Source organism: Stigmatopora nigra, chromosome 11, assembly GCF_051989575.1.
Source record: "Stigmatopora nigra isolate UIUO_SnigA chromosome 11, RoL_Snig_1.1, whole genome shotgun sequence".
Taxonomy (NCBI): domain Eukaryota; kingdom Metazoa; phylum Chordata; class Actinopteri; order Syngnathiformes; family Syngnathidae; genus Stigmatopora; species Stigmatopora nigra.
This window is the reverse complement of record NC_135518.1, coordinates 5788617-5816298: the sequence shown is the minus strand read 5'-3', so window position 1 is coordinate 5816298 and position 27682 is coordinate 5788617. Positions and strand designations below refer to the sequence as shown.

The following is a 27682-nucleotide window of genomic DNA, read 5'->3' as shown; positions in this document are numbered from 1 at the left end:
AAACGGGGGAATTGGCTGTAAATACTCTTATTTCAGTGAAATTTTCGCACCCACCATCCGATCCATTTTGAGTGGGAGGGGCAAATGAACACCGTCCGAGTCAAAGTGGATAGACGTTGAGCACTGCCAATAGCAACCAATGGGTTTAAAAGTGTTTGTTGTGCAAAGAGATTTTTTCATCCATTTTCCAAGGTGCTTATCCTTACAAATGTTGTGAGGTGCTGAAGCCTATCCTATCTAACAATTGGCAATAGTCATGGTACACCCTGTACTGGTTGTCAACCAATCTCAGTGCACAAGGAGGTTTACAATTTACATGAACCTGCCTTAGCCCAATGAAGGTTAGGAAACATTGTAATGCACGATAAATTTGAATCAGTACTATATGAAAAAAACATGTAATAACCAGAAAATACTACTGGGCTCAATGCATGTTTTAATTACTGGACAAATGAGCTATAAAATATGTTGCGAAGTATTCTGCTTATATGAAAACATACTCCAATGTTAACCAGATGCTCAGAATCCACTGCAATTAATTGATAATTATGTGGTATGCTGAATGAAACCTCACGGACCTCATCATTCTCTCGTGCTGTAGGCGCATACCTCCAATTCCACCCACCCCTAGTCTGCTGCTGACTTGCTAGACGTAAATGAATGAGACCACAACCATTAAGACGAATGGAGACGGGCAAGCCATGATTGATGCCATTATTAAAGAGTGGCACATCTCACTTTTGGTGATGTTCCAATCTGAATGCTAGAGCAGGATTACCACGCAACCCTCAATAAGAAATACTTGGAAAATACTGTAATATATTGACATAAAAACACATCAATAATTCACAGTCATGACCAAGATTTCAGAAGCCAGACGAGCCAAATTTGGAGAGAAGAATATAGCTGGCATACCTCAAGTGTGATTTCATTTTATGACAGACATTTTCCAAGATGTTCACGTAATAATCAAACGGTTTGTAATGCTGACATTGTAATTAACACCTTTTTTTTCTAATAATTGAATGAAGTTCAATAGATGAGTCTCACATGCATCTCATCTCACTACCAATAAATCATTCGTAGGTGCGTGCACGTGTGCGAGTCCATATATCACACTGTGCATGGCATTAGCATAGTAAGCACATGCAGATGGAAGTCATAGTAACCTTTCAGGACCTATTTACATGTAAATCAATGGATTAATCTCCCAAAGATAATTAGCGTTAGGATCTCATCTATAACACATTTGATTCAAGACCTAGAACACATGATGATTATCATCATTGTCTTAATACATGCTTTTAAAGCAGGTGTGTCAAACTATTTTTATTTTGGTTGGGAGTCACGTCATAGTTATGTGAGGTTTCATTTGGTGGGCAGCTATGTCTGCCAGATTGGAGTGCACAGATACAGAGGAAACTCCACTTACGAAATGCATTGTTTCCAGAACTTGTTTCGTAACTTTGATTTTTTTGTGAATAGATCACTTTTTTTCTGTGTAAATTTGTTAATTTCTTTCCTCGGTACTCAGAAAAATTTGCAACTAAACCCTTTAGATATTATCTAAATGTCCGAATTTTTGTATGAAAGAAGTCAATATACATAATTGATGGATAACAGGGCCAGCTTTGTCAATTCATTTGCACCAATATTTTATATAAACAACAAAGAGGCTTTAACCACACTTATAAAACTAATGATAAAAAACATGGGCAGTTGTTTTTGTGAGACAGCCAGAGATTGAGCTTTTCAAGCAGAGAAAGCTCACATGGGTTAGAGAGAAGATGCAAACTCAACAGAGGAAAGTCGGAAACCGCCAGAGATTGCTCGTGTGTATCACAGGCGTGGGTCATGCTACCTTCCACCTTGACAAATACCTGCTATCATGTATCTGAACAGGCAGAGATGTATGGAAATGAATGGGTGGTGGGAAATATGTGGATGATGAGTCAAGTAATTTTGTTGGACACTGCTGTTTGCCTTTCCCACTCTTTCTTTTTTTCCATACTTCTGCCTTCCTGGTTCGTAGGTATGCGTGTGCATGTGTGTGCAAAAGCGGAAATATGTGAGTGTGTGTGTGTCTGTGTGTAATTTGGAAGAAAGGTCAGTGCTCATCTGAACTGTGTCCCAGAACCTTTAAAGGTTAGATATTTTGTCCTAGAATTAGTAATGCATTAAAATCCATTCAGGAAAAGAAACTTAGAGTGATACGGAATGATGTGTTAGGGTGAATCATACATTGTGGCTCTACTTTTCCCTTGATGACACAGAACAGTAAAATTTGTAAGTACTTGCAACTAGCTTGGAATAACTACTATTTCATGGAGGGACAATGATGAGCTGAAAAAGTATAGTAGTATTTAACAAATGCATCTTAAAAATCGGATCTTTTTCACTCTATTATTATCCAGTGAAAGTTATAGTCAGTATTCCGATACAAAAATAGTATATTTTTTACATTTTACCTTTTTACAAATACATTTAGAAATGAACTCCTAATAAAACAGAATCAATAAAGCCAGAATGAATAAAAACTCAATAACACTGAATCCCTTTTGTTTCCACAGCATTGAACTAATTGCCCACCATTAACAACAGTAAATGTCCAATTCATGTTAACCCAAAGCGAAGCTGTAAAAACTCAAGCTTCGGTACCATTAATGGTGCTAGACGGCAATCCATTTTATGTATTTTAACTGGTCAGACTGGTAGCACATGTAGTACCGTCAAATGACAGCCAATGGGTTGATGCATGCCCTATTAAAGGTTAAGAATGTACTGCACGGGTAAAGTAAGGGGTAAGACACTCACCCAAACATCCACACAGCTGCAGGCCTTTAAGGTCGCCGATGTTCCAGTCACCATGCTTGGCTGCGCTGAGCATGCTCAGTTGTGTTTGGCATTCAGAGTGCAGGGCAGTTAAAGGCCTGGTCGCTGAGGCCTGACCGCTTTTAATCAGCACACACAAACTCAGACACACTTATATGCATGCACATCACTATGAAGCTTGCACGCAAATGACCCACTACCACAGCTGAGCACACAAACAGTCACACTAGAGGGCATATCAATGCATCTGACACCATTTCTAAGTCAAGTGCTACGGTTGAGGGTAAATGTCACCTTTCTGCTACTTGCAAGTGGACAGAGAAATGTGGACTCTACAATAAACGAGTGTGCAATGAGTGTTTCCTTTATCTATCAATTGTGGGAGTCGACTCAGGGATGCATGAAAGCGTATGAATCATTTTGACACTTTCCAACTTGAGTAAAAGTCTTGTCCTCTCATGCAAAGGAACTTTTAACTTGAAATGTTCACTCATGCTCACCTACAGTGGTAAATATTTTTTTGAATATTTTTTTAATATAGAATTCCATTGGATATAGGGATGGTAATTAAAAAATAAAACACATTGACTCTCCTCTAGGATGTTACAAGCATACATTTATCTCTAAATAATACTAGATTGAAGAGACCTGTGAGTTAAATCAATTTCAATTAATTTTTTCGGTGCACCAATTTTAGTGCATGGAGGCAAGTCAAGTTACTGCCCATGCTGCTATTGGAGGTTTGTACTCTCCTTTAGATTAAATTATTTTGTCACTAGTAGATTCCAATTGCACCTGAAAGAGAATGTTCATTCACTGCCAACCCTTTCTGTTCAAATGACCTGGCCACCTATCACAGTGAATATATTAAATGTGTTTAACATAAATGTAGTTTGCAATTGATCTTGCCAACCATTTTCCCAACATGCCGATGTTCTCACAATCAAAGATTACTATAGTAAGTAGGATCACAATCCCTGGTTGTTCTTTTGCCCCAGCTTCAATTAGGGTCAGTTGCCAGTCAGTGATGCCAAACGAGAAAAGCTTAACTCAATCCAAATGTTCCCTATTCACTAAGAAGCCTCTTGTGTACAGTACAGAGTATGAAGAAAGCTACTGGTGACTCATTTCCAGAGAGTGATAGTTTTCAAGCAATTTGAACATTATTGAAAATGTGGCAAATTGGAGTATCGGTTTATTTTTAAATATTAACCAAAAAAGTACACTGTCCAAAACACTCTAACGTGCTATAGCTCCAAATCCCACGCAACCACAGTATGTGTGTGAGAGTCTGTGTACGTGGGTGTTGAGAATTCCTTTGTGCAGTGGTAAGCACATCGTCTTCTTGTCCTCACCACCAGTACTTTACTAATGACTTGTATGCAGTATATTGACAGATGTGTCTCTTCCACTTAACTAGTGCATTTATTTTCTCTTGGTTTCTCTCTTTTCCTGGCTCTATAACATACTATAAGTGGTGGAACATGTTGCTTCTTGGAGTTCGAGCTTCAACTTTCCCATTGCCCTTTTAGAGGTATAAAAAAAAGAAAAAAGCATGAAAAAAACACATTATATAAATCAAAATTTACAAAAATATCCCTGAGTATATGCGGCTTGGACAAAATAATAACATGAAGGTTGACTTAACAGGTACAAACACAATCGTCTAAGAAAGTGATATGTGACAAAATAGTCATATGATTCAACAAAAGATGTGAAGGTATTATTTGATATTAGCCTAAAAAACGAGAGAGGAAAGAATGCAGGAGTGAAACCTTGCCACAGTGGCCAGACTACAAAATTGTCCCAGGATAGTTTCAATGACTCATCTAGGACATTACAAAGTACTTATGACAACATAAAAAAACAGCAGACCCCCCTTAAAAATGTTAAATTCAACCAAGACTTGTAAAAGAAAATTAACTACTGAATGATAAGACTAGAGTAACTTTTTGGAAGGTGTGTGCCCAATTGCCTCAGGTATGATTTTAAGACAGCATTTTTTAGAAGGAAAATAGTCATGATCACATCAACAGTCTAATATTGTGATTGTCTGGGGCTCCTTATTGATTCAGGAACTGGACAACTTTCCATCTTAGAAGAAACCTTGAAAATCCTTAACCTTAATAAAGGGCCCACTAAATAGCAAGTGTGTTAAATAGCGTGACACCATAAAGAAATCTATGCATGTGTGTGATTCAGCTAGCAGAAAAAAGTATGGCAAGATGAGTAGAGTCATTGTCATTCCTCCTCTTTAATACTGGAAAAATTGAAATAAACAGAGCTGAGCAATAGCAATTATTTCCAGTGAAAACAGATGTTGCTTCGATGTTATTGAAGAGTTTGTGGAAATTCTTGTCACGCTTGCGTTTGTGACAAAGCAGCACACTGAGATTAGACGGCTGCTGCAAGACAGACATTTATGTGGCCGGGAGCTTCCTTCACAGAATTGCAGCTGTACAATGACATGATGTCTATGACAACTACTCACAATGTTGCCATATATGCCTACAGGAACTGTTAAGATAAGTGAGGCACTTGACAGATGTGCCACCCAAATGAATCTGAAGGGCAGAATGCTTCACACATGGGAGGTTTTTAGGAATAAGCCTTTACCATACATTGGGCGCAATATTTTGGAAGGATACACCTCCAATATAAAAAGATCTAGCTCAAAATTTGCAATAAAATGTGAACTGTGGAGGCTAATGTAGTAGCAAGTACTTTATTATATAATTATTTTCATAGCTGTCAATTGGGTGTAGAACCACGTCAAATTTAGAGACATTTAAAATATACGAGTCACATTATTTAATTGAACAATTTATGGCATTAGATGCATATTTTACCGCAACAAAAATCTATTAAAATTAATATTCATGAAATAATATATACTATCTTTTGCTGTTGTTGAAAATGTTACTAAATGTTCTCTGTCTGTCCATGCGACCAATGTATGTACAGGATACTGAATGAAAACTGCATGAGCAGTTATTTAGTTAGTTTAATTTTGACATGTCTTTTAAACTCAATTAGAAAAAAAAGTATATTTTTTTCCTACATTATTTGTTTTTTTAGAAACATCTTAAATAAAGAAACTTTGAAACTGATTAACAATGTAAAAAGAAATACATTGTACATCGTTACTGTCTGGGATCTACTCTTGTGGAAAAAAAAATCATAGTTAAAGCTATATTTTATCGCTGTGTGTTTTTTTTAGTCACAGATACATATATGGTGCTGAAGACAATAACTTGATAATTGAGAAAAAATAAGGCGGTATCTTGATGTCTGCTCAGTTTCAAATATCACACCCAACTTTTGTGACTTTCTGCAGTAGTTTAAACTATGGAAGGCTCCTTCTTACTCTATGATATTCCCTCATAGCCAACCTTCTGTATTTCATGTTCTTATTCAGCTCGCTCTTCCTGCCTGCACATCGAGCAGTGATGGATTGACTTCTTTGCTACATTTCATGTGTCTCCAAACATCCACAGTGTCAGTAAACATAATGTTTCCCACAATGTCCATCCTGGTGTCATACTATAAGGCCACCCACGGGTTCATTTCATACACAAGAAACACACACACATGTAAAATCCATGCCAGGAAAGGTTCCACACCCATCAAATGGATATGTGGTTTGCATGCAAAGATACATACATAAAAATGTTTTTTTTCCCCCTTCCTTTAGTGTGGAAAGACACAAAACCACACGCCTTGAGCCCTTTTGGGCACACGCTAGCACAGAAAGACTGACCACTATGAAGTGGTTCTGTCAACTGGCCAGGAATCTTCACCAAATAAACACCCGATCTATCTAGATATCTATCCTTAATGTGGATATTTGTTTATATGTACATGTGTTTGTTTCAGAGCATTAAGTTGGATTCCTGAGCCTGTGGTTACCAACAGCTTTGAAGTCTCAACATTACTAGGGCCCCAGGGTGACAGGTTTACTCGCCACCCCCAGCTTGCTTTGGAAGGCCCATAAAAAGAAGCGCAATAGGCAGTCATGCCACAAATGAACAAGCCTCCCTCGTATCCTTGGCTAAGGCTTGTTCATTGGCCCCCTACAGACACTAAACACACAAGTTCAGTTCATCAGTGCAGTGAACCCATTAATTGAGAGTGATATGTTCCAGACCTACCTTTAAGGCTATGATATACAGATATCTTACATAGTCTTACTTAGTTTTAGCTCATGCCACATGCTTAACCTGATATTTGTGATTTTTTTTTCCAAGTATCTCTCTCAGTGCTATTGTCAATGATAGTTGTCGAATCACGTGGCACTTTTCATTTTTTAAAATGTGAATTCCAAATAGTTTGTCAGTACTAGATATCCAAATCATTTTCACTCAGGGAGATGGCAGTGAAGGAACATTTGTTAATTTGCTGCCAAGTCTCAAATTATAGTTTTATGTATTTTTTAATTTATTAATCTGGGTATACTGGCTCCGAATTCTCTTGTTTCACTGCAATTGACAGCTCTGAATGTGCTGTGAATGATGGCTGCCAGACGTCCCATTCTAAATTGATGTTTAGTGCAGTCGGTGTCAGCCAATGAGTAAAATGACTGCCCTATAAAGCACCTGGTCGGACTGTCGTTCTCCAAAAACTATTTGATCTATACTATTCATTTGTCCCTACTAGTTAAAGTTTACTGAGAAAGCAGATCAGAATACAAAAGAGAATAAAACAACATAAAGCCAAGCCACATAACTGTTTCCAATCAAAGTCAGATAGTTTATTGTCCACATATGATCGCTAATGGAGATTAGTTTAGCTGTTCAGGCAATTATAATACTTCTAGCAATTACTGCTTTAACACATACATAGCATAGAACATTACTCACAGACACAGTCTGCGTGCTCAATGGAATGACCATGATGTGAGTTATGCGAGTTATGGCAGTACATTCCATATTGTAAAGTTGCATACACTTATCACCCCTGTATAACTCCACCAAGGATGAGCATGTGCGTGTGTGTTTGAGTTTAAAGATGAGCATATGAGTGTGTGTTTTAGTTTAACTGTTTGGCCCTCTCATTCTTTACCGCACACACATGCAGTGGGAGCAGCACACGCTCCAGCGGTCAGAATTATTGCTGAGTTGCCTTGCTTATTCAATCCAGTCTTTGAATTAATGGTGTCTCTAATTAACTACACTCTCTTGCCTCTCTCTTTTCACTTTTTCCACACTCCCTTCTTCTTTTGCTCCCCCTCCGCATACATTTTCCTCCAGGCTTCTGTGTAGTGGAGTGGTATGATTACTGCGGGCCCCTCACCAAGCTATTTAATTAGATTTTTGTATACATCAAGGCAGAGAGGCCGAAAAAGTCAAATTATACATGAGCATGAGGGCTTTTTGGAATGAGTACTGTGTGTCTGTGAGAATTTACAATATCATGGTTTTCTTTATCTGAGATTTATGAAAAATAATGCCCGTTGTCTTTTCAATTGAAGCGCTCACTTGATGAGTTTGCATTTATTGACACTATTTGGAAAGTATCATCACATAAATACTAGACCTCTGACTGGAGCACTCAATCATAAACCATGTTCTTTCTTCTCAACTCTTCTTTTTCTTATTCTTTGCTCCTATAAATGGCTGCATTCCAGAGAGCAACCAGCCAAGAGGCTGCAGTAGAGAGAGCTTTCACGCTAAACTGAAGTGACAGGGGAAGAGAGGAAGGATGCAATGCAACAATGGCCTAGAACACAACTATGTAAAGTAGAACATATACACATAGAACACATATATATCAGATTTTTTTTAGCATTCTGTTGGATGTCTCTGGACAGTATTAAATAACGCTGCTCTCAACCACAAAGAACAAAGCAGCCTGAATCTGGTCAGAAAATGGTAAAAAAAACATTATCTTGAATAAAAAAAAAAAGTATCATGTGTAACTGAGCTCTGCTGGATCAGAAAACGTTTGCTCGGTTTACTCTGGGAAGATATAAATACAAAGGCTACAACACAGAGAGGTAACTATACAGATGCATGCTCATGTGAGCAGAGATGACATGTTCTCAAGAGGCTAGCAGTTATATAACAGTCAACACAAACAAAGCTAGACTTTCTAGGAGAGTAAAACAGAGCCAATAGTAATTTGAATTTTATAGAAACCAGACTATAGTATGTGTTTGGGAACAAAAGTATTCTATTTTATTTTTTAAACATCTTTTACATTAGTTATGTGATTGTGTTATTTTTAGGTATGTGCCATTTTCTTTTAACAGCCTAACCCTTGTTAGAGCAATTACCAATTCTTGATTATTAAAATCACCCAACAGGACCCAAAAAGTGATGTCCACATATGTTGACCAGTCTAAATGATTTGGATGTGTTTAGCCCTGCCAAAGGGAGTCAATATCTTAAATGACTGTACTATAAAGGGCTTAGTTATAGAAGACGTGTTCACATTATTTGTGGTGCAAACCAAGAGGAGGGGCAGGAAAACACACATGAGACACCATATAATTTCTGCACTTAACTGCAGAATAAAATCTTTCAACTCTGCGTTTCCACCGAGCCTAATGATTTCAAAGCACGGTAAAAACTGTCAGAGGTTTGATGCAGCAAAAGATTTATTAAAAAAAATGAGCAAACACAATTTTTACAATGACTATTTCCCAAACTTCAGACCTCAAGCGAGAACGTAAACACGGGCCTCTCATCAACATGCAACCAGACAGCTGCTTGCATTTGCAAAGTACACATACATTTCTGCCGACACACACACTCTACTTACAGACATTTGGTTTGCTGTTTTAAGATCAAATTAAGGTCGCAGGAATTTCACACTGATGGTAGAAAGGAGTCGCTTCACCTGCTGCAGTTTGTTCAAATGACAGATGAAAGACTGATTTAGCTAGATTAAATCTGGCCTCACATTCTCAGCAGAGAGGCTACTCTAAAAACATAGAGCAATCTGACCATCACCAACACATCCGCTCACACACTGAGACCGAAAGATACCATCCACTGTGATACAGATGATGAAATATCTACAGGTAAATGCACTCACAGCATTCGGCATCCATGGTTCGTGCATTTTTTTGATAACAAATGTAGATAAGTATGTGCTCGCTTTTGATGAAACCCCTACAAAACAACCTTGTTTCCATAAACAGTTTACGCTATGGATAGAAATCTGTGCAGATATAAATAAATGATTATCACAAGTATACTCTATTGGCACCCTATAAACACACTTAGTTACTGTATAAACACAGAAAACTGCTCTAATGTTCTCTCTTGGCACTCCTCTCATCACGCCAGAGGTGTTGTTTAATGGAAAATGCTGCATTAATGCAACTGCAGTGATAGAAAACAACACATGAAATATTCAGCAAATAGCAGTTTGAGTCCCAAATACATTTAAAGAAATTCAATACCTTGATCACTATATCCTGTGATGAAATGCTCTTTCAATTTTGACCTGAATTTATTTTCTGTTCTTACATTACATTTATTTGTGTGTGTACCGGTAAATACAGCAAGTTGTGAAAGTATTTGAGTGTGACTTTGTAAGGTTGTACCTTTGAGTATTGATAATACATGGCTTAAAAAAGCTTTAGTTTCTGCTAATTTTGGGTTGTCACCGCTTTTATTGATGTTATCTAAAGCTTTCCCATGCTTAAATATATAATTTTTAGCTGTCTTTTCAGTATCCTGCACTGTAAATATGTTTAGCTTCTCTACGTTCAGTCTGTAGAGTGACCTAACCCCATACACTCATCTGTCTGTTAACACAGAGGGACTAGGCATTGAGCTGTGCTCCGGGGCCCATGGTGGCTGCTCGTGGGGGATGCAGGGACCTGTTGATGCAGCTGTCCCACTCCAAAGTAACATAAGACCTTATTAGAGTCCATTAGAGCACTTTGAATTCAATAAGAGATTGTCCAGTACATCCAAACATTCACACAATTTACAGGGAGGTAGGAAGACAAAGGGGTTGTTGTGGGCAGCAAGCTGCTGTTTGCCACCATAATGCATTGGGAAAATACATTTATTAGTATTGTGTCCTTAATATGATATCCATCTTGCTCTATATAATAAGTTTCAATTATGCTCGAATCTTACGTCAATATTGTAGCATTTCTTTTAGAGTTACACTAACGATATTTCAGTAGTTGTAGGTTATAAGCTTGATCGGTGACTGATGCCTTTGCCTGTTTAGTGTCTGTTTTCAAAGCATTATCTGACCACCGACAAGTCTAGATAATCCTCATTTATCAGAACAAAACAAGCGTACGTTTGTTTCCTGTATCTTTTGACATTTTGTTTGTACAGGATACCCACGTGATAGTGATAAAACATGAGGACAGAGAGTCTGCTAGAAGTGCAACATCCCAGAAAACAAGTTCCCCTGGCCCCACCAGCAGGGGTTTAACCCGTGACTTGCTTTGATCTTTAATTAACAATGAGTCTGGATTTCTGGTAAGAAGAAAGTGGATAAACATGGAAGCATTTGTAATAAGAGAAGATAAAGAAGCTGCAGATAGTCTATTGTTTGCATACAAAAAGCACTATGGCCATAGTGGACAACTTTGTGCAGAAATGTCTGCTTCAAATGCATTAATATTCTGAAACAGAACATATATAGAATGATATGAACTATTGCTCCTTGCTACATCGAAGAGAAACTGGGGTTTTATGGCACATGCTATGTCTGCAAACACTTTTTGGCTTTTCTTTAAAAAAAAAATGTAAACACGCGCTAGGACAACAAAAAGGCATGAATAAAACAAGATGTGAAGGGCCTGGCAGCTGAATGGTAAATCCATTGGCCTCACAGTTCTGGAGCGAGGGTTCAATCCCAGGTCCTTGTGCCCTGTAATTGACTAGTCACCAATTAAACGTGAAAAAATGAGGGAACACTCTACTTTATTTGCAATCTTTTGCCTCACTTCTGTGCAGGCAGCAAGAGTTCGATCCCTGCCTCTGGTAGTGCCATTGAGTTTGTGCCATGTTTTTCTTTATTCAAAACGATAGTCAATTAATTTATCTTGACTGAAAGCAATTCACATCCATTTTGTAACACGCATGACAATGACAAGCAGACCATAGACCAAAACTGGGCAACAGAATATCTGGAAGCCACATCCAAAGTATCAATAAAATTTAGGGTGAAATTGAGTATCTCCAGACTTGACTCATTCATGTCTCCATGAACACCCACAACCACCACCACAGCTATTTTGTATTTTAGCATCCACTCGTCAACCTTTTCCTTTCTTCTGTGTTATCACTTCCATTCTTGGCCTTCTACTTTAGATCTACCCAAAGTTAATGATGTGACACAGAGCGGCTTACTATCAAACTATTGCATGCCGAACACTCCAGCCAAGCCAAGACCTGGATAACACACCATGCATGAATGGAAAAATAAACGTATGACTGCTGATTCATCCACCCCCACAATGGTTTTCTTGGGCTCTTTTGAAGACATTATGCACAGAATACACCAGCATCAACTTAACCCTTAATATAGCACTCATGACTAATTGACTGCCATTGACGGCACAATACAACCACATAATTTTGACTGGGAGGGCGAATGAACATTTGTTAAAATTAGCTGCCAGTAATGGCAGTAGAGGTCAAATTCATTTAGACTGGGAGCGCCGAAACACCCTGTTCATTCACCCTCCGATTAATGATAGGTTTGACGTCTCATGCTGTCGATGGCACTGACAGTTGATCATTCGTAACCATTCCTCTGCACTTGAATGAATTGGATGTAAGTCCTTGTCGATCATAAGAAATCAGCTAAATAACATTGTATAAGAATATAATAAATTAATAAAACTATTGGTGTGGGCGGCCCTGTCAATTGAAAGGTTAGTGCGTCGGCCTCACAGCTCTGGGGTCCTGGGTTCAAATCCAGGTCATGTTCATCTGTGTGAAGTTTGCATGAATGTGGACATCATGATTTAATGGGATTAAGTTACTTTTTATTTTGTGTATTATTTATTATCCTTACCAAAAAGGTTACTTGCTCAATAAAGGGTTAAAGTTCCCACATTTTATGTAAGAAAGACGACATATTGTGTGAAAGTTGTCACATCTACGGATTTGTTAAATGTGCCTTGAGTCACATCCAATATTTCAAAAACCTAAGGCACTGTGTGATTGAGAGAGGCAGATTTAAGAAGGTCTAAAGCAAATAAATTCTACATAGAAATGTAAGAGGTTTAATAAAACTGTGAGCCATGTAAGCATGCAAGAATAAAAGAATGTTGTCTTACTTTGGCAGGTGTTGCTCCTTTCTTCATAGCCTGGATTGCACAGACACTTTCCAATAGGCACAAGCCACTCGCCCTCTGTGCTGCAGTACATTCGTGGGGGCTCCTCCTCTTTTGAGTTATTGACACATAAACCTTTCACCTCAACCAGCGACTTGGAGTCTGTGGGCACCGTGTCAGGAAAGGAGGCCAGATTCTTCACTATGTTTTGGCACTTTTTGAAATAAACTCTAACGGAGACTAAAGCTACACAGGCGCCCACGTCCTGAAATGCCAAGTAAAAGCCCTTCTTGGTCATTGGGCCTACTTCACGAACTTCAGTGTTAAGTTTTAGAATGCGGTCACCAAGGTCCATTTGTGTAAAACTTTCATCCGCGGCTATGGTGTCAATCTTGGAGAACATGTGTTCTCGAAAGTGACTGCCCTGGTCGTCATCGATCTCCAAGTACAGAAGGTTGAAGGTTTCCTTGCACGTGCCCAGGACTAAGGGAATGGAGTTGCAGTCCCTCAGAGTGAACTTTAGTTCAATGTAGATCTTCTGGGCTGACTGACGTGGGATCCAGTTGGTGCGAAGCCAATTGTTCTGGCTGTACTCCATCACATTGCACACCTGGAAGGTCCTGATGGGAGTGTAATGCTCATCCACCCCACTGATCTCCTCCCACTAGAAAAAAATGGGTGGAAAGGGACAGTAGGTAGAAGAAGAGGGAGACGAATAGAGGCAAAAGACAGGAAAGTTGTAGGGGAAATTTTAAAGGACAGGCAGAGAAATGAAGGGAAGGTAATAAAGATGTAAACCACAGCAAAAAAAGACCAGGAAAGGGGGGCAGTAGGGAGTTAAGAGAATGAGAAGGTGCAAGAAAATGAAAGCATCAGAGAAGCAGAAGTAAGGAAAATAGGGAAGGATAATAGAGACAAAAAATAAAGTTATTTCCATCCTGTAAGCATTTACTGTCAAGTTATTCAAGTTCAGGCAATTTCATGCTGTAATCTAAATAAGTAAGGGTAAAAATCCCACTACGAGATCTCTGATGCTAGAACACTGAAAATATTTGATCATGTTAAGTTTTTGAAGTAAAATATAAAACATACAGGATTTAAATGAATTCAAGTAGTTTATGTGTGTGTGTGTGTGGGGGCGTGTATTTAGAGATCCCGTAGTGTTTTTTTCCACCCTTATTACTAACTGTTGTTCTACTAGTGAGGACTGCTGTCTTTGGCTATCTACGTCATAGTAATGCTACTGATAGAAACGTGCGGTAACTACTACGAAAATAAAGAAGCTAGAAAGTATGGAGAGAGTTCAGTGTATACCAGGAACGTTCATGGCTATCTTACATTTTCCCTCCACTGGAAGAAAGCGATGGGAGAGGAAAGGAGACAAGAAAGTGGGGTCATTCCTTTTGAATTCAACACAGTGGGAAGACTCGTTGATCATGCGCTTTGACTTCGCAGTTCAGGAAAATCAACAGTAAATCAGAGTGACAATGAATGGGCGAAAACCTGAAACACTGGGTTCATTGTGGTTAAAGTGACATACATTAGAAAGACTGGGTCTTAATGAATGCTTTGTTCTCTTAGGGTGAAATAAAAGAGAATGTGGGTGCTTAGATGAGCAGTACCTTTAAATGAGAAAGACAGAGACCATCTTTACAAGAGGAAATGGAATTTACTGCAATTCGGAACAAGTGTCACTTGAAACTTAAACCCTTCCAGATGCTTACTGTATGTATGTTCATTCGTATATAGCCCAAGTGACACATTTTTAGGCCCATGGCAGGGACACAGCAGGTGCATTAGTGCATGAACACAGCATGAGGAGATACAAATGTTTCTCTTCTCTATTACAAATTGCGTTGCAAATTTGCGTGTGCCAATCATATCGGCCGAGTGTTCAAGGACCTCTCAGGAATAAGGACAGCCACTTGCTTTTCATCTCTTTGTAAAAGCCTGGAGGGCTGATGAGGGGACGCTGGCTCAAGAGTGGAGAGATGGAAGAAAGAGAGAACACCATAAGATACAAAAAAAGGCCCTTGAAATTCCTTTGGTGTTTATTCTCCAGTGTTGTAGTTTAACAGAGATACGGCTAACAAAAACAGGCAAAGTAGATATACATGCTTGAGTGTGTTGGCTGGATAAAGGGAACAGTTCTCTTTGAGGTATTTTTTATTCTTTTTTTGGTTCTTTTTTTCATTTATTTACCTCTGTGCTGTAAAATAGTTGGCTGACACTCAGTCAAAAAATGTAAAGGACAGGATTGGTGATGATGTATGGCTATGTTTTTTTGTTTTTGGAAAAAAATCATGTCATAAATTGTGCACATTTATGCTTTTAAAAGACAATTATTGTTCGATTTTGCCTTGAGTAACTTTGTATGAATACATTTCTTTAAAATATATAGCCTAGTATTTGCATGAATGTTTGAAAAAATATATACTGATTTTTTTTAAATACAATTGCCTTTGCATGTTTAATTTTTGCTGTATTTGGTTTATATTTAGGTAGTTTTAAACAAGTGCTCTTCATTGAGAAACATTTAAATGTTACACAATGAAAAGCACTAGTTCAAATTTACTGGACACCTACTAGAACTGCTAAGTAGCCAAATAAATGGTAAACATTGACCTCATACAAAAGGAAAATAACTGTACATAAAGAGGCTGGAGGCTTAAAGAGTCAATACAAAAAGATCCAATTGCTAAGTAAACTCTAACTGTGTATAAGGAGACGCTTGCTTCCCAAACATGTCTAAATAATTAAAAGCAACAAGCAAAAATAGTCTTTCGTTTATCACTGAACGGGTGAAACTCTCCGCCCATTGCCTCCTAATTGACATATAACAACACTAGGACTCTACGCTGGTGCTTGTGACCTCTCACCCCTGCCCCCCATGGTCACAGCTGGCCACTGTTTTGTGCGACCTTGTCCCAGACTTTTCTGATCTTTGCTGTAGGTTTAGCGACTTAAGGGACAGTAAAATGAGAGTGCAGTAACATGAGCCGTTAAAGAAATTACAACTATGGCAACAGGCACGTCTCAGCAGTTCACCAGTTCACTCGCTTCAAAGAAAGGTCAATGAGAGTTAACGGGCCAGTATATTGGCCAGTACAAGGTAGGAATGCTTTTAGACCAAGACTTTAGAAAACAAGACAGAAAATGAGCAGTCTGAATCAAGTTAATTGTGATTAATGAAAGGATTTCTCTAGTCATTTTAAACCTTCTCACTCACTGTTGATTGTACAATCATATTCTTGAAAATCAATCAAATTAATGAAATACATTTATCAGTATTTCCTGAGAAAACCTGCAAAGCCTGGTGATAAATGAAGCCCATGTTTTTAAAAATAAATAAATACACAATTGAAACTCATTGACTGCCAATGTAGTATTCAGTTTTGTGCTGCGATAGTTAATAAAATATTTGCATTAAAAACACCCACAGATGGTGGCAGCCCTTATTTGATGCCGACTCTCTGAGTGAAAATAGAAACTAACGTCAATCACCATCAATAAGTAGGCGGATATTCTGAAATGATGACCTATTTCCTATAAGTCATTCATTAACAAAACTCAGGTCCTTGCAAAAAAACAGTCTTGAAATATATATTTTTTTTATAAAGAAATAGTAATATGGTGCGATTTTAATGCAATAGCAGAAAGATGTTGCCATTGTGCTTTCAAATATATCAAAAGATGCGGTTTAAATTAGAAAACCCTTCTTTTGTCGCACTAAGGGGGGAAGGGTTCAACAAAATTAGGCCAAGCTATGCATATTTGTTTCAAACATGAAATGAACTAATGGAGCTACCGGGGGCGTTAATGGTTTGTGCAATGAATATTTTTTTTCCTCCAGAGTCAAACATGACTGTCTACAACAAGTGTGGAGCCATCTTAGACTCTGGCCCCCAAAGGGGTCACTTGGGTCACAGACACAACAACTGCTGCATATCAGTCAAAGGGCATTTTTTTTCAGCCTACATTATCCAAAAGAAGCACACATTTCAGGATTCTTATTCATTTTCTTCCTAACCCCTCCCTCTACAAAAACTGCTTCCCAATACCAACTATTTTTTGGTTAATTTTAATTAAGGAAAGAATTTAATGATCACAATGAAGCGATGTAAATATACTTTTTCCAACATTGATTCAAGCAGGATTGTGTACAAATTGTAATTATTGCCTGTTACGTGTATAATTTAATGGGAAAAGACACTTTTTGGTAGTCTTAGGGACTTATAGACACCATAAAAAAGACAGATTTTCTCAAGCAGTCACTACTCGGCAATCCTATATACTGATGCCAACCTACTTAACAACTGTGCAGAGGAGAGGAAATGTTGAGGAAAACTGACAGGCGTTTAGAATGTGTTTCCAAATATAAGTAAATAAGAATATTTGAAAATTAAGGAACCCTGTTCACCTTCTGGAATACTCCCAAGCCTACATAGGAGGAAAAACTGTAACTTCTAGAGCCCGATAAATAACACATCCTAAATATTACTTTAAATACATGTTTTACTTCTAAAAATATTTACACTCAGTCACTGAGGCCGAATAAATCACTGATTGCTGTTGAAACGTGTGTACCAATGGATTATTGGTGATGTAAAATGTCTATTTGTAATTAGGAGGGCCACTACATTTTTTTTGCCGCCCTGGCTAAAACAGTGTTACAAAAGAATTTGTCAACATTATAGGTGCATATTTCAACCATGTCTGACGATAAGGTTAAAACATCTTATCTTCAAGAGATGAACAAACATGTCTCAGCACTCTGCCATTGCACTAAAGTGCATTGTATTTTTTGTTTGGTTGTTAAATCTCTAATTCAGGACTGTAAGTATTTATAATAAATGGCTTAAAAAAACACATCATAATTTCAAAATTCCAGACAACTCAACATTTTTTTTTATTGATTGATTTTTTTTTCCATATCAGGGTGGGCAACAGGTGGGCTTCTTTACCATCAATCTTTGCCTTCTTTTTGGATATCATTTTAATCTCTGATAACAAACTTTTCTTAAAGTTCATGTTCACATGATTTTTGCAAACTTTCTGGCCAATGCTACAATGTATTTGTATTCTCAATTGATTTTCCTGAAAAAAATAGACTTAACTTTGTGTATACCCATTAATTCTATGTGCATGTCCAGATAGTGTCTAGGGTGTTGGTTTGTTGCTGAAGAATGCTTTCAGAGCACTCAAGAATGTAATCTGTAACTCTCTTTAGTCTTGTGGAAGGCTAAGCTCCCAGGACACTGCTCAGCCATCAGCCTGCCTCCAAAACAGATAAGAGTATATCTGGATCACACACATTGGCATATATTAACACATAGACACTCATCATTTCAGCCTGCCCACACAGTGAACATCCTGGGAGGGTGAACTCTTTAATTTGCTCTGACCGGAGCATGTTGTGTCTCAGTGGACCAATAGCCACTGCCTCTACATCAATGTGAAGAAGTGTGCGTGTGTGTCAGGGCTCGGTGCCACATTATGAGAAATCATTTGAGCGCAGCAGTGTCCCAGGGCAGGGTGCTTATCGGAGCAAGTCACTAGATGACGTGAGTAATTACAGATGATTCACCTTGAGGACTTCATCATCAGCATTCTTTCCTTTCCAGTCTGTCTCTCATCCTGATTCTCTCTCCTCTTCTGCCCCTTTTGTGCCATATTGATAAAATCTTGTATTTCTTTTGTTTTAATACAGCATCCAATTACTTAATACTTCTTCATTCTTAATACTATGGAAAACTACCAGTTTTGTAATTTAGAAAAGTTAAGATAAATATTTTGCACAGGTCACATTTTCACATATGTGATTTTACAGCTTTGGCTAAGTTTACACTTTTGACAGATGCATACATTTGATAGAACTACATGTGTAATTCAAAATCTGTGTGTGTTACTTTTCCTGCAACACTAGATGATTGAGGCATGGAAATAATTAATATTTAAATGTTCAATTACAGGTCCAAAATATTACTGTCACAAAACATTCCAAGCATAATATGTTTGCAATGTGTCGTCTCCAGCTCGGATGAAATCGAAGTACTAGTATATGTTGCTCAGCTGCTCAAATGGCAAAACAGACAGCAACAATTCTACTACTTCATGTGGCTCTTCCAACAAAACGTGTGTTATACTATTGCAGGGTGTCTACTCCACACAAATGCAAAAAAAAAAGACCTAACCGCAAATGTAACCTTATGGCACACAATGAATGACAAAGTGCACTAGGCAAATGTATCCTTTCTGAATACGAATAAATATATACAGTACCTAATTTTGTATGACATTTATTAGTTCTTTTTTATATACTTTGTCCAGTAACTAATTTCAAAGCTCGACCAGTGATCTATGCAATTACGGAACTTCTAGCAGCTGCTTTGAGCCACTGAGAATCATTTTAGGTCTTGGACAAAAAGTGCACTTAATCATAAAAAATAAGAAAACACACATTTGTGAGTTGATGTGCATGTGCGTGTGTGTGTGTGAGACAGAGGGAGAGAGTGTGCACAAACTGGCCCGGGGCACAGTTAGACAAATAAACTGAGCTATAACCCATTGCATACTTTGTAGTGGAGAATGGCTCACAGATGAGTCTACAACCCATTCCCTTTCCCCCACAAAAGGTTAGGGTGAAAATTCATTTTAGAAAGCACACCAAAGTCTGGAATTTAATACTGCAATATTAACACTTTTGTGATGATTATTTTTTTTCACCTGCCTGCAATCAAAATTTTAGAAAAGTGTTGGCAACATGTGTGCCAGTGTTTATTAAAAGAGCTGAAGTAGGACTAGGTTCATTCTTATAATTTCCACAGTGAATAAATGTTTTTTTGTATTTTTTATTGTATTCTTAAAGGCTAATCACATTGGTAAAAAATATTTTGTATTGATGCAAAAAAAAATGAAATTTTGGGATGCTGACTCCAAATTTGACTTCGATAAGTGCCTCTTTGCCTCTTTGTTTGTGCAAATCAAAATTTAACATTTTTTAGTGCAGTGCAAAATTACAGCATTAAGAAATATTTTAACAGTTCATCTGTTTGTAAAAAATGAGTGTCGGAAAATTTGTTTTTCAATTACTCCACTGTATTTGTATATGTTTTTTGTGTAATACAATTCAATTACAGTGTTTTCATAAAACAGGGATATAATACAATGTCAAATTGCTTATTGTACCAAAAAGAGGTTAAGCTTATTGGAAATTCCAGCATGGCTGCATTTGTCCAAACAACCTAAAATCTCCTAATACCATAATCTTTCCTTTAACATATGTGCAAACAAACACCAATATAAAATTTTTCTCTCAACCATCTCGACCATATGGCGAGCACTAAATGTTTAACCTATAACCTGTGAGATGTAAAATAGACCTAAATGTTGAAAGAAAAGTGGGTTAAGCTACACTTGGCTTATGTGTCTGACAATACAACGTGAGAGAGAGAGACTTTCTACAATAAAACAAAAACAATCAGAGTCTACGTCCTAGTGAAGCATACATGAAAAAAATGGTAACAGTGAAAATAAGAGGAGCTTCCAAACGTCCCAAGGCTTACATGTCTCAGCTAATTCCAGATGGAAGATACTCACCCCATGCGATGGGTAGGAAATCCATCCTAACTCTCCTTGGCTTGCTTTAGAATCTAACAGGTTCACTGTCGGGGGGGGGGAAAAGAGAGAAAACAAAGAACATATGAGTGTCTAGTCCTTGTTAGCCCCAATTAGCCCTTATCTAATCCCACAGGAGAGATCCCCGACCTAAAGCACTCTTGCGCTGATCATGCCACTGTTTACTCAGCTGCCAGACAATACACATATTCTACGCTAGGCAACAGTAAAAGTAAAGTTAGTCGGGGACCGTTGAAGCAGAAGTTGCTAGGCACAGATAGCTGAAAAGAAAACCTGACGAGGGAAAAAAATAAAGGTTTTTTTATTTCATATGTTGGTAAACGGTCCGGTTTCTCTGTTGAGAAAACCCGAAATTATTATAGATTTTGAGAGGAATTGCAGCATAATATGAATGACTGGCCACCAATTTAGGGTGTACATACTAGTGCATACTGTCCATAGTTGCCTAGGATAGGCTCCGGCACCCCCACGACCCTTGTGAAGAGTCAAGATGCAGATATTCATTTTTTTACAGCAGGGTTTTATTCATCAGGGAAAAAAAGGAGTGTTTTAATGCAAAGAGTGAAAAACACCTATTGCCACAAAACAAAATGTTTTTTTTCCAAAGTATATAAATTGGCATCCGCAGTGTTCTCCGTTTCCAGAAAGACACTCAACTTGACAAAACATATGTCAGAAAAATAGTGTGGTCAAGTTACAGCTCCCAACTTTGATTCTGATTATTCATCCCAGGTTGATGGTGAGATGTGACGAGCAGTTTCTTGGCTAGAAAACACACAGCACTGTCAGCACTATTGGCAGACTGGGGGGGGTGGGGGGTGATCAAACTTGACAGCAGACCAATTTTCATTTGCAGTGATTATGTAGCAAGAATTTTATTTCTAATTTGTATTTACACAAATGGAAAATGTTCAAGTGAGCCAAGGAACGACATTTGCATCGACGTAGTGTTTTCCCAAGTTTCTCAGACAAGACTCGGATAAAGAAAACAATTCGATAAAAAAAAAAAGCTCTTTTAGATATGTGCATTTTAAAATGTCTTGGCTGGAGGCATCCCGACAAACCTGAGAAAAAAAAATTTGCACAAGCTCTCAACCTTGTGTGCCATATAATTTTCTTCCAGAGATGCAGTGGAAAGAGTCCTGTCCGAGTGCTGTGCATAAGAGCTCATTGGCAAATAACTATTCAGTTAAACTTGAAACCATTATAAAATTGAGTCTAAAAATGTCCCTTCCTTTTTTTTCCACTGTAAAAAGAGGGGAAAACAATTGCGACTACTTTGCTGATTTCCCCCCCTAATTTCTCCCGATAAAATAATAACAATGTGACAAGTACAGCAAGAAAACAAGCAAGTGAATTTAGGAAATAATTATTTTGCCCTTGGTCTAGCTAAACAAGAGAGAGATTTTAATACATATAGAACAATTTATCATGTATGTATTTCCTGGTTGTAACCCCTTCTAAAAATATGGCAAAAATCTAACGTTTTTGCTCCAAGATACTTTTCAAGCACAGCATGTACGCCATTTTGGTGATGCACTCCACGGCAATTTTGTACGGGTGTCTCGTTGAGGGTTTTTACCTGAACTCAAGGAGCTCATTTTGCCGCAATAAAAAAATATTAAAGTGCCCATAAAATTGTAACATGCATTTGCTCGATGAATGAAGAAAAATACTTTTGCACAAAATGATACAGAATTTGCCACATTTCACTATCTACTTCCACACACAAGAATTGCCTTACACAACCAGCTTTGAATTTGTCTTCTGATTTAACACCAGAATTTAACATCTACTTCAAAACAAGAATTTGGGTTCGCCTGAACTTATAGCCTCCTGGACCCAACAAGCCAGATGAGTGGCAGTAGACACATTCCTATTAGAGTCTACTGGAGCTATCTGTTCATGTCAGATAATAGCAGCTCAGCATCCAGGACCATTGCTTCCAATTTACATTTCTCAATGAGGCGAGCCCACCACTCAAATTGAGCCGAGCGAGGGAATTTGAGAGCAGAAAATTAAACAGCTCTTATATCGCACGCGTGGGGGAAAAAAAATCTCCATCCAGCTGCAGTCGGCCGAGAATTCATCACCAATACTTGCACGTATAAACACTCAAATAGAGTACATTCTGGAAAATATACATATTCAGACCAAAGTACCCATCAATGGGCCTTCACTTGAAAACATATCATATGTGTATAGTCCACGTACAAAATATACTCAACAACTGAAATGGCAAAACAAAGACCGAGATAAACAAACAGACACGAACATGTCTGACCATCCGTTCATGTGCACACACTTAGCATACTAGCAACATGCAACATAGCTCATGCTCTCATAGGGAGTGCCTCTGACTGGAAAATGTTAATATTTTTAAGAGTGTCATATTTAAAGACGGAATAAATACATTATATCGGCTTTGAAAAGAAATTGTGCTGACATATGTACATATATACATATGTCAGCATATTTTTTTTCTTTGAGATCTATATATATATATATATATATATATATATATATATATATATATATATATATATATATATATATATATATATATATATATATATATATATATATATATATATATATATATATATATATATATATATATATATATATATATATATATATATATATATATATATATATATATATATATATATATATATATATATATATATATATATATATATATATATATATATATATATATATATATATATATATATATATATATATATATATATATATATATATATATATATATATATATATATATATATATATATATATATATATATATATATATATATATATATATATATAAAAGAAAAAAATAAATGTCAGCTGACTTCGGGCACCAGGCGGGGGGGGGGGGGGGGGGGGGTGCAACCTAAATTTTGTTGCGAGCCAATCGCAGGGCACGAGGAGACAGACGACCCTTCATGCTCACACTCATACCTAGGGGCAGGTTAGAGCTTTCAAGCTTCACACTTTTTGAAATGTGGGCGAAAATCAGAGTACCCAGTGAAAACCCACAGAACCCACGGCAGAGCATGCACACTCCACACAGGAGGAGCGACCTGGGATCGATTTAAAAAATATATTTTTGGGGAAAAATCCATGTTGGTTTAATCCAGAATAGAATAGAATGGAACAGAATGGATTAGAGAAGAATAGAATGCAATAGAATAGAATAGAACAGAACAGACACTTTTACGTTTCCAGTAGAATGTCATCTATGAGGGTGTGCATGTGAAGGTTGGCAGGCTGCAGTGCAGGCACAGCAAGGCGACTTGTGTCTGAGTTAAAGGATGAAGTGTTCTCTGAGTTAAAGGATGAAGTGTTCACCTCCCATTATGAATAATTCAAGTGCAGAGTCGCTCTGTCTGATGTTGCTGCTGCGTGCCCAACCCCTCTGGCCCCATTCTTCTTTTCTTTCTCTTTTCTTTTATACATACGCCCTATACTTATCTATACCTATGCGTTAACAAAAATATAAAAATATACAGAGTACATGCACTACATAACTGTGGTTATCCACAAATGGACCAATCTCGTATCCAAGTCCGAGACTCAATTCTGTTTCTCCTCAGTGATCTCCAGCTCAGTGATTGGTTGTCACACGAGGTTGTATGCACGGTTGGGGGGAAAAGAGGGGGATTATTTTTTTTTTCTTTAGCTCGTTTACAGCTTCTCTTAAAAAGGTACAATCGCTCATAAGTGTTGAACCTTCCCAGCGGGACTCTCTCGCGCGAGTCTGGGGGCCAGTGCACCCCACCGGCCCCCTAAAAATAGATGGTCGCAGGCATCGCGACGCCCACCGGAAGGGCCAGATTCATGCCTTCTATCGATATAACTCATTGTATCACATAATCCAATTTAACCTTCCAGAGAAGAAAAAAAAGAGAAATTAATGTCTGGAAATTAAGATAAAATATAGTGTTAAGTGTTCTAGTGTAATATTCACATCGCAATTGATTGTAAGGAATTAAATAAGAGTGGCATTGATAGTTATTTTAAAGGGTTCACTTGGTTATGGTGAAGAAAAATGAAGTCAATATATATTTTAAAATACTTAGATCACATTGCAATGTGAAATATGAGAATTTTTGCAGAACAATTTAAATGGGAAAATATGGTCTAAAGTTTAAAGTTATATAAATATACTTTGAAATTAGAATTTGAATACTACCCATGAACTCAGGAAAAAGTTTCAGCTTTCTCATTAATTTGAAAACTTATACAATACATTTTTCTAATCTTTCAAAATGGGCAGAAGGAAGACAGGTGTGAAATTGACACCACAAAGTATTTTCTATACAAAATATTAATTGCATATAATTGTTACGGGGGTAGATTGAAAATGTTTTGATCTTGTCTGAAATCTTCTCTTCAGTGTATGTGTGTGTGTGTTCATTTGGAAGAGAAAAAAAAGATAATTTGCCGTTTCCTTTTGTACTACTATTCTTGTACGATTCATTCATTTTCTGGTTCATTTGAAACACACACACACACACACACACACACACACACACACACACACACACACAACTGTGCGCTCGAAAAATCCACAAACTCACACTCTAACACACAAAACACGTAGAAACAGACATATACTGTAATATTGTGTACACATTTCCATGCGTCCCTGGGGTTCTTCATTATTTCAACATGATCTTGGAGTCATATATGTGAATAAAACTTGTATAATTATTATTCCAAGTCTTTATATTTGTTCTTTTTATATATTCATGTATTTATTTTTTTTCAAATCACTTAAAAAATAAGCTTACTTGCACTTGACTGTTATTCTTTTGTATTGATTTAGCACTCGGATTTTTTGCAAACTTGCCTAAAATAAAGTTATTTGGATTTCTTACTCCATTTATTTTCTAAAGCTGGCAGATCGTTTTTCTTCATTCAAACAGTCTAAACTCATCACGCAACATCAAAATTGCCGTTTCTCCCCCTTCAGGTTTAAGCTGTCCCACATGGATAAAGGCAGCATTCTCCAAACGTATTTTTTTTATGTTTAAAGTAAGTCTGTTCATCTTTCCGATCAAAAGAGATTTTCCTGAGACGTTTAGGTATTTAAAAATGACATTACAGACGGACTTGAAGTCCAATCATTAACTATTTGGAGTTAAATATATGAAATATGTGCGCAAACAATACAAAACAACGTCATTAGGTTGCAAAAAGTAAATACAGCAAATGTGTTCCCCAATAATGAAAAAAATACAATATGAGACGGTTCCAGACTAATTTATGCATCCCCAACCCTCGCAGAAATATAGTGACTCATCCAACATGCACACTCATTTCCTTGTTTTGATCTCAATGCAATATACATTCTATCTATGGATTTAAAAAAATAAGCATTTTACAATTCATGCAGCATGAAAGACATTTACCATTTTCACTTATTAGCAAGTTCATGTTTTAAAACAGGTGATTTTTACGTCCAGTGGACCACGCTTCTCTACTTAAGACCTATTATTAAACCCCCACCCCCATTCTATAGATACTAAATATGAGGCAAAATATGAATTACTCAAAGACTGAGGAAAAGTACTGTTATTTGATTTGGGTGCTGGGTTCCAACGCATTTTGGAACATTTTAAACTTTAGATGTTCGCGTTGTAAAACCATCAACCATAAAATAGCGAGCGCTCTTTGCGGTGATGTGGGTCAAAACATTAGGAACACAAGACTTCCTCACTATTTACACACGTGTGCCCGTAGATTGTTTATTGTTTAGGAATAAGGGCGACTGGGGTCTAAATTAGGACTTTGGAGGCTCATTTGACAGAACAGATCGGCGAGCCGCACAGTTTCTTTTGAGCTTTTTTTTCCTCCACCCCGGGTTAAATCTGCCATGTTTTGTCTGGTAGTCAATCTGTACATTCTCCCCCATTCAGACACTTAATCCGTATTTGGGTCTTTAATCCAAATTTAAAGGAACTGTGTGGGATGAGCGTCTTTTGTTTTATTTCGGGGTGTCCAATGTGACAGCAAAAGCTGCAGATCTATCTTTACTAATGTTCCATATGTACTGATCTGAACTATAATCGTGCTTTTTGGAGAGAAAAAAGGATTTTGTTCATTTATTTGTTTTTTTGTTTGAATTGCAATCAGTTAAACAAGTCGCAGCCAAGCGCAAAATCCCGGCCGATCAAGCAAAGTACACTCGCGCACATGCCAAACACAAGAAAAAAGAAGACGGACTTTGCTTACCTTCATTTGGAGCGTAGACAATGGTATAGGCTGGTAACACAAGAGATAATAAAACGGGTAAAATGAAAAACTGTGATCGCGAATTGCAATCCATGGCGGTGCATCAGAGGTGCATAACTCCATGAAGCCACTGACTGGTCTGAGAGCTTCTTCTGTGAGCGAGGCTCTCTCTTGCTCTACGAGCGCAGGCGCTTTTCCGCTGGGTCCTACAGAGTCTACAATAAGGGGAGTGAGATAGCTTGAGAGAAAATACTACTATTCAACTTTACCACCAGGACAATGGAGTCTGGACTATTAAGAATTCATTTGGATAAAAGCAAGCAAATATTTTTGCCACTCCAAAATATTCTGCATACTTAACAAGAACGAGTGTGTACAATACTTTAAAACATTAGTATCACATGCACAAATACAATGACATGCTTATCAGTAAGAAAATTAATTTCTTTTACAAATTGAATAATAAAGATAAGCAGTGATTGCAAAGGCATATTGTACCCAAAGAATAAATTGAACACACTTGAATACTATATTTATAATTTAGCCTGGATTTGGATGAAGAATAACACTTCTTTATTAGTAGCAGGTGACACAGTTTAATTGCATTTGATGTAAAGTTAGAGACTAAATGATTCTATAGTGCACGGTAGGACCCAAATGTTGTTGCTTATGTTCCAGGCAGTGCGTTTTCACAAGCCCTAC

The 27682-nt window shown here is 37.4% G+C and overlaps 1 protein-coding gene across 6 annotated transcripts in view; it reads right to left on the bottom strand.

The window, feature by feature from the left end:
• The window catches only part of epha3 (eph receptor A3), a 70328-nt gene extending 43140 nt beyond the window's left edge, over positions 1–27188 (bottom strand). For 2 of the 6 annotated variants that reach the window (XM_077727391.1, XM_077727390.1), the window contains exons 1-3: positions 26981–27181; positions 20693–20757; positions 13097–13757 (exon numbers count right to left, since the gene is read on the bottom strand). In XM_077727391.1, the coding sequence (XP_077583517.1) occupies positions 13097–13757; positions 20693–20757; positions 26981–27074 (820 nt within the window). In that variant the 5' untranslated portion in view covers positions 27075–27181. Of the gene's footprint in view, positions 1–4007; positions 4358–13096; positions 13758–14407; positions 14426–20692; positions 20758–26980 lie in introns of those variants that run through there. The other 4 variants (XM_077727392.1, XM_077727387.1, XM_077727394.1 and 1 more) reach the window with 3 other exon arrangements.
• Positions 27189–27682: the final 494 nt, after the last annotated feature.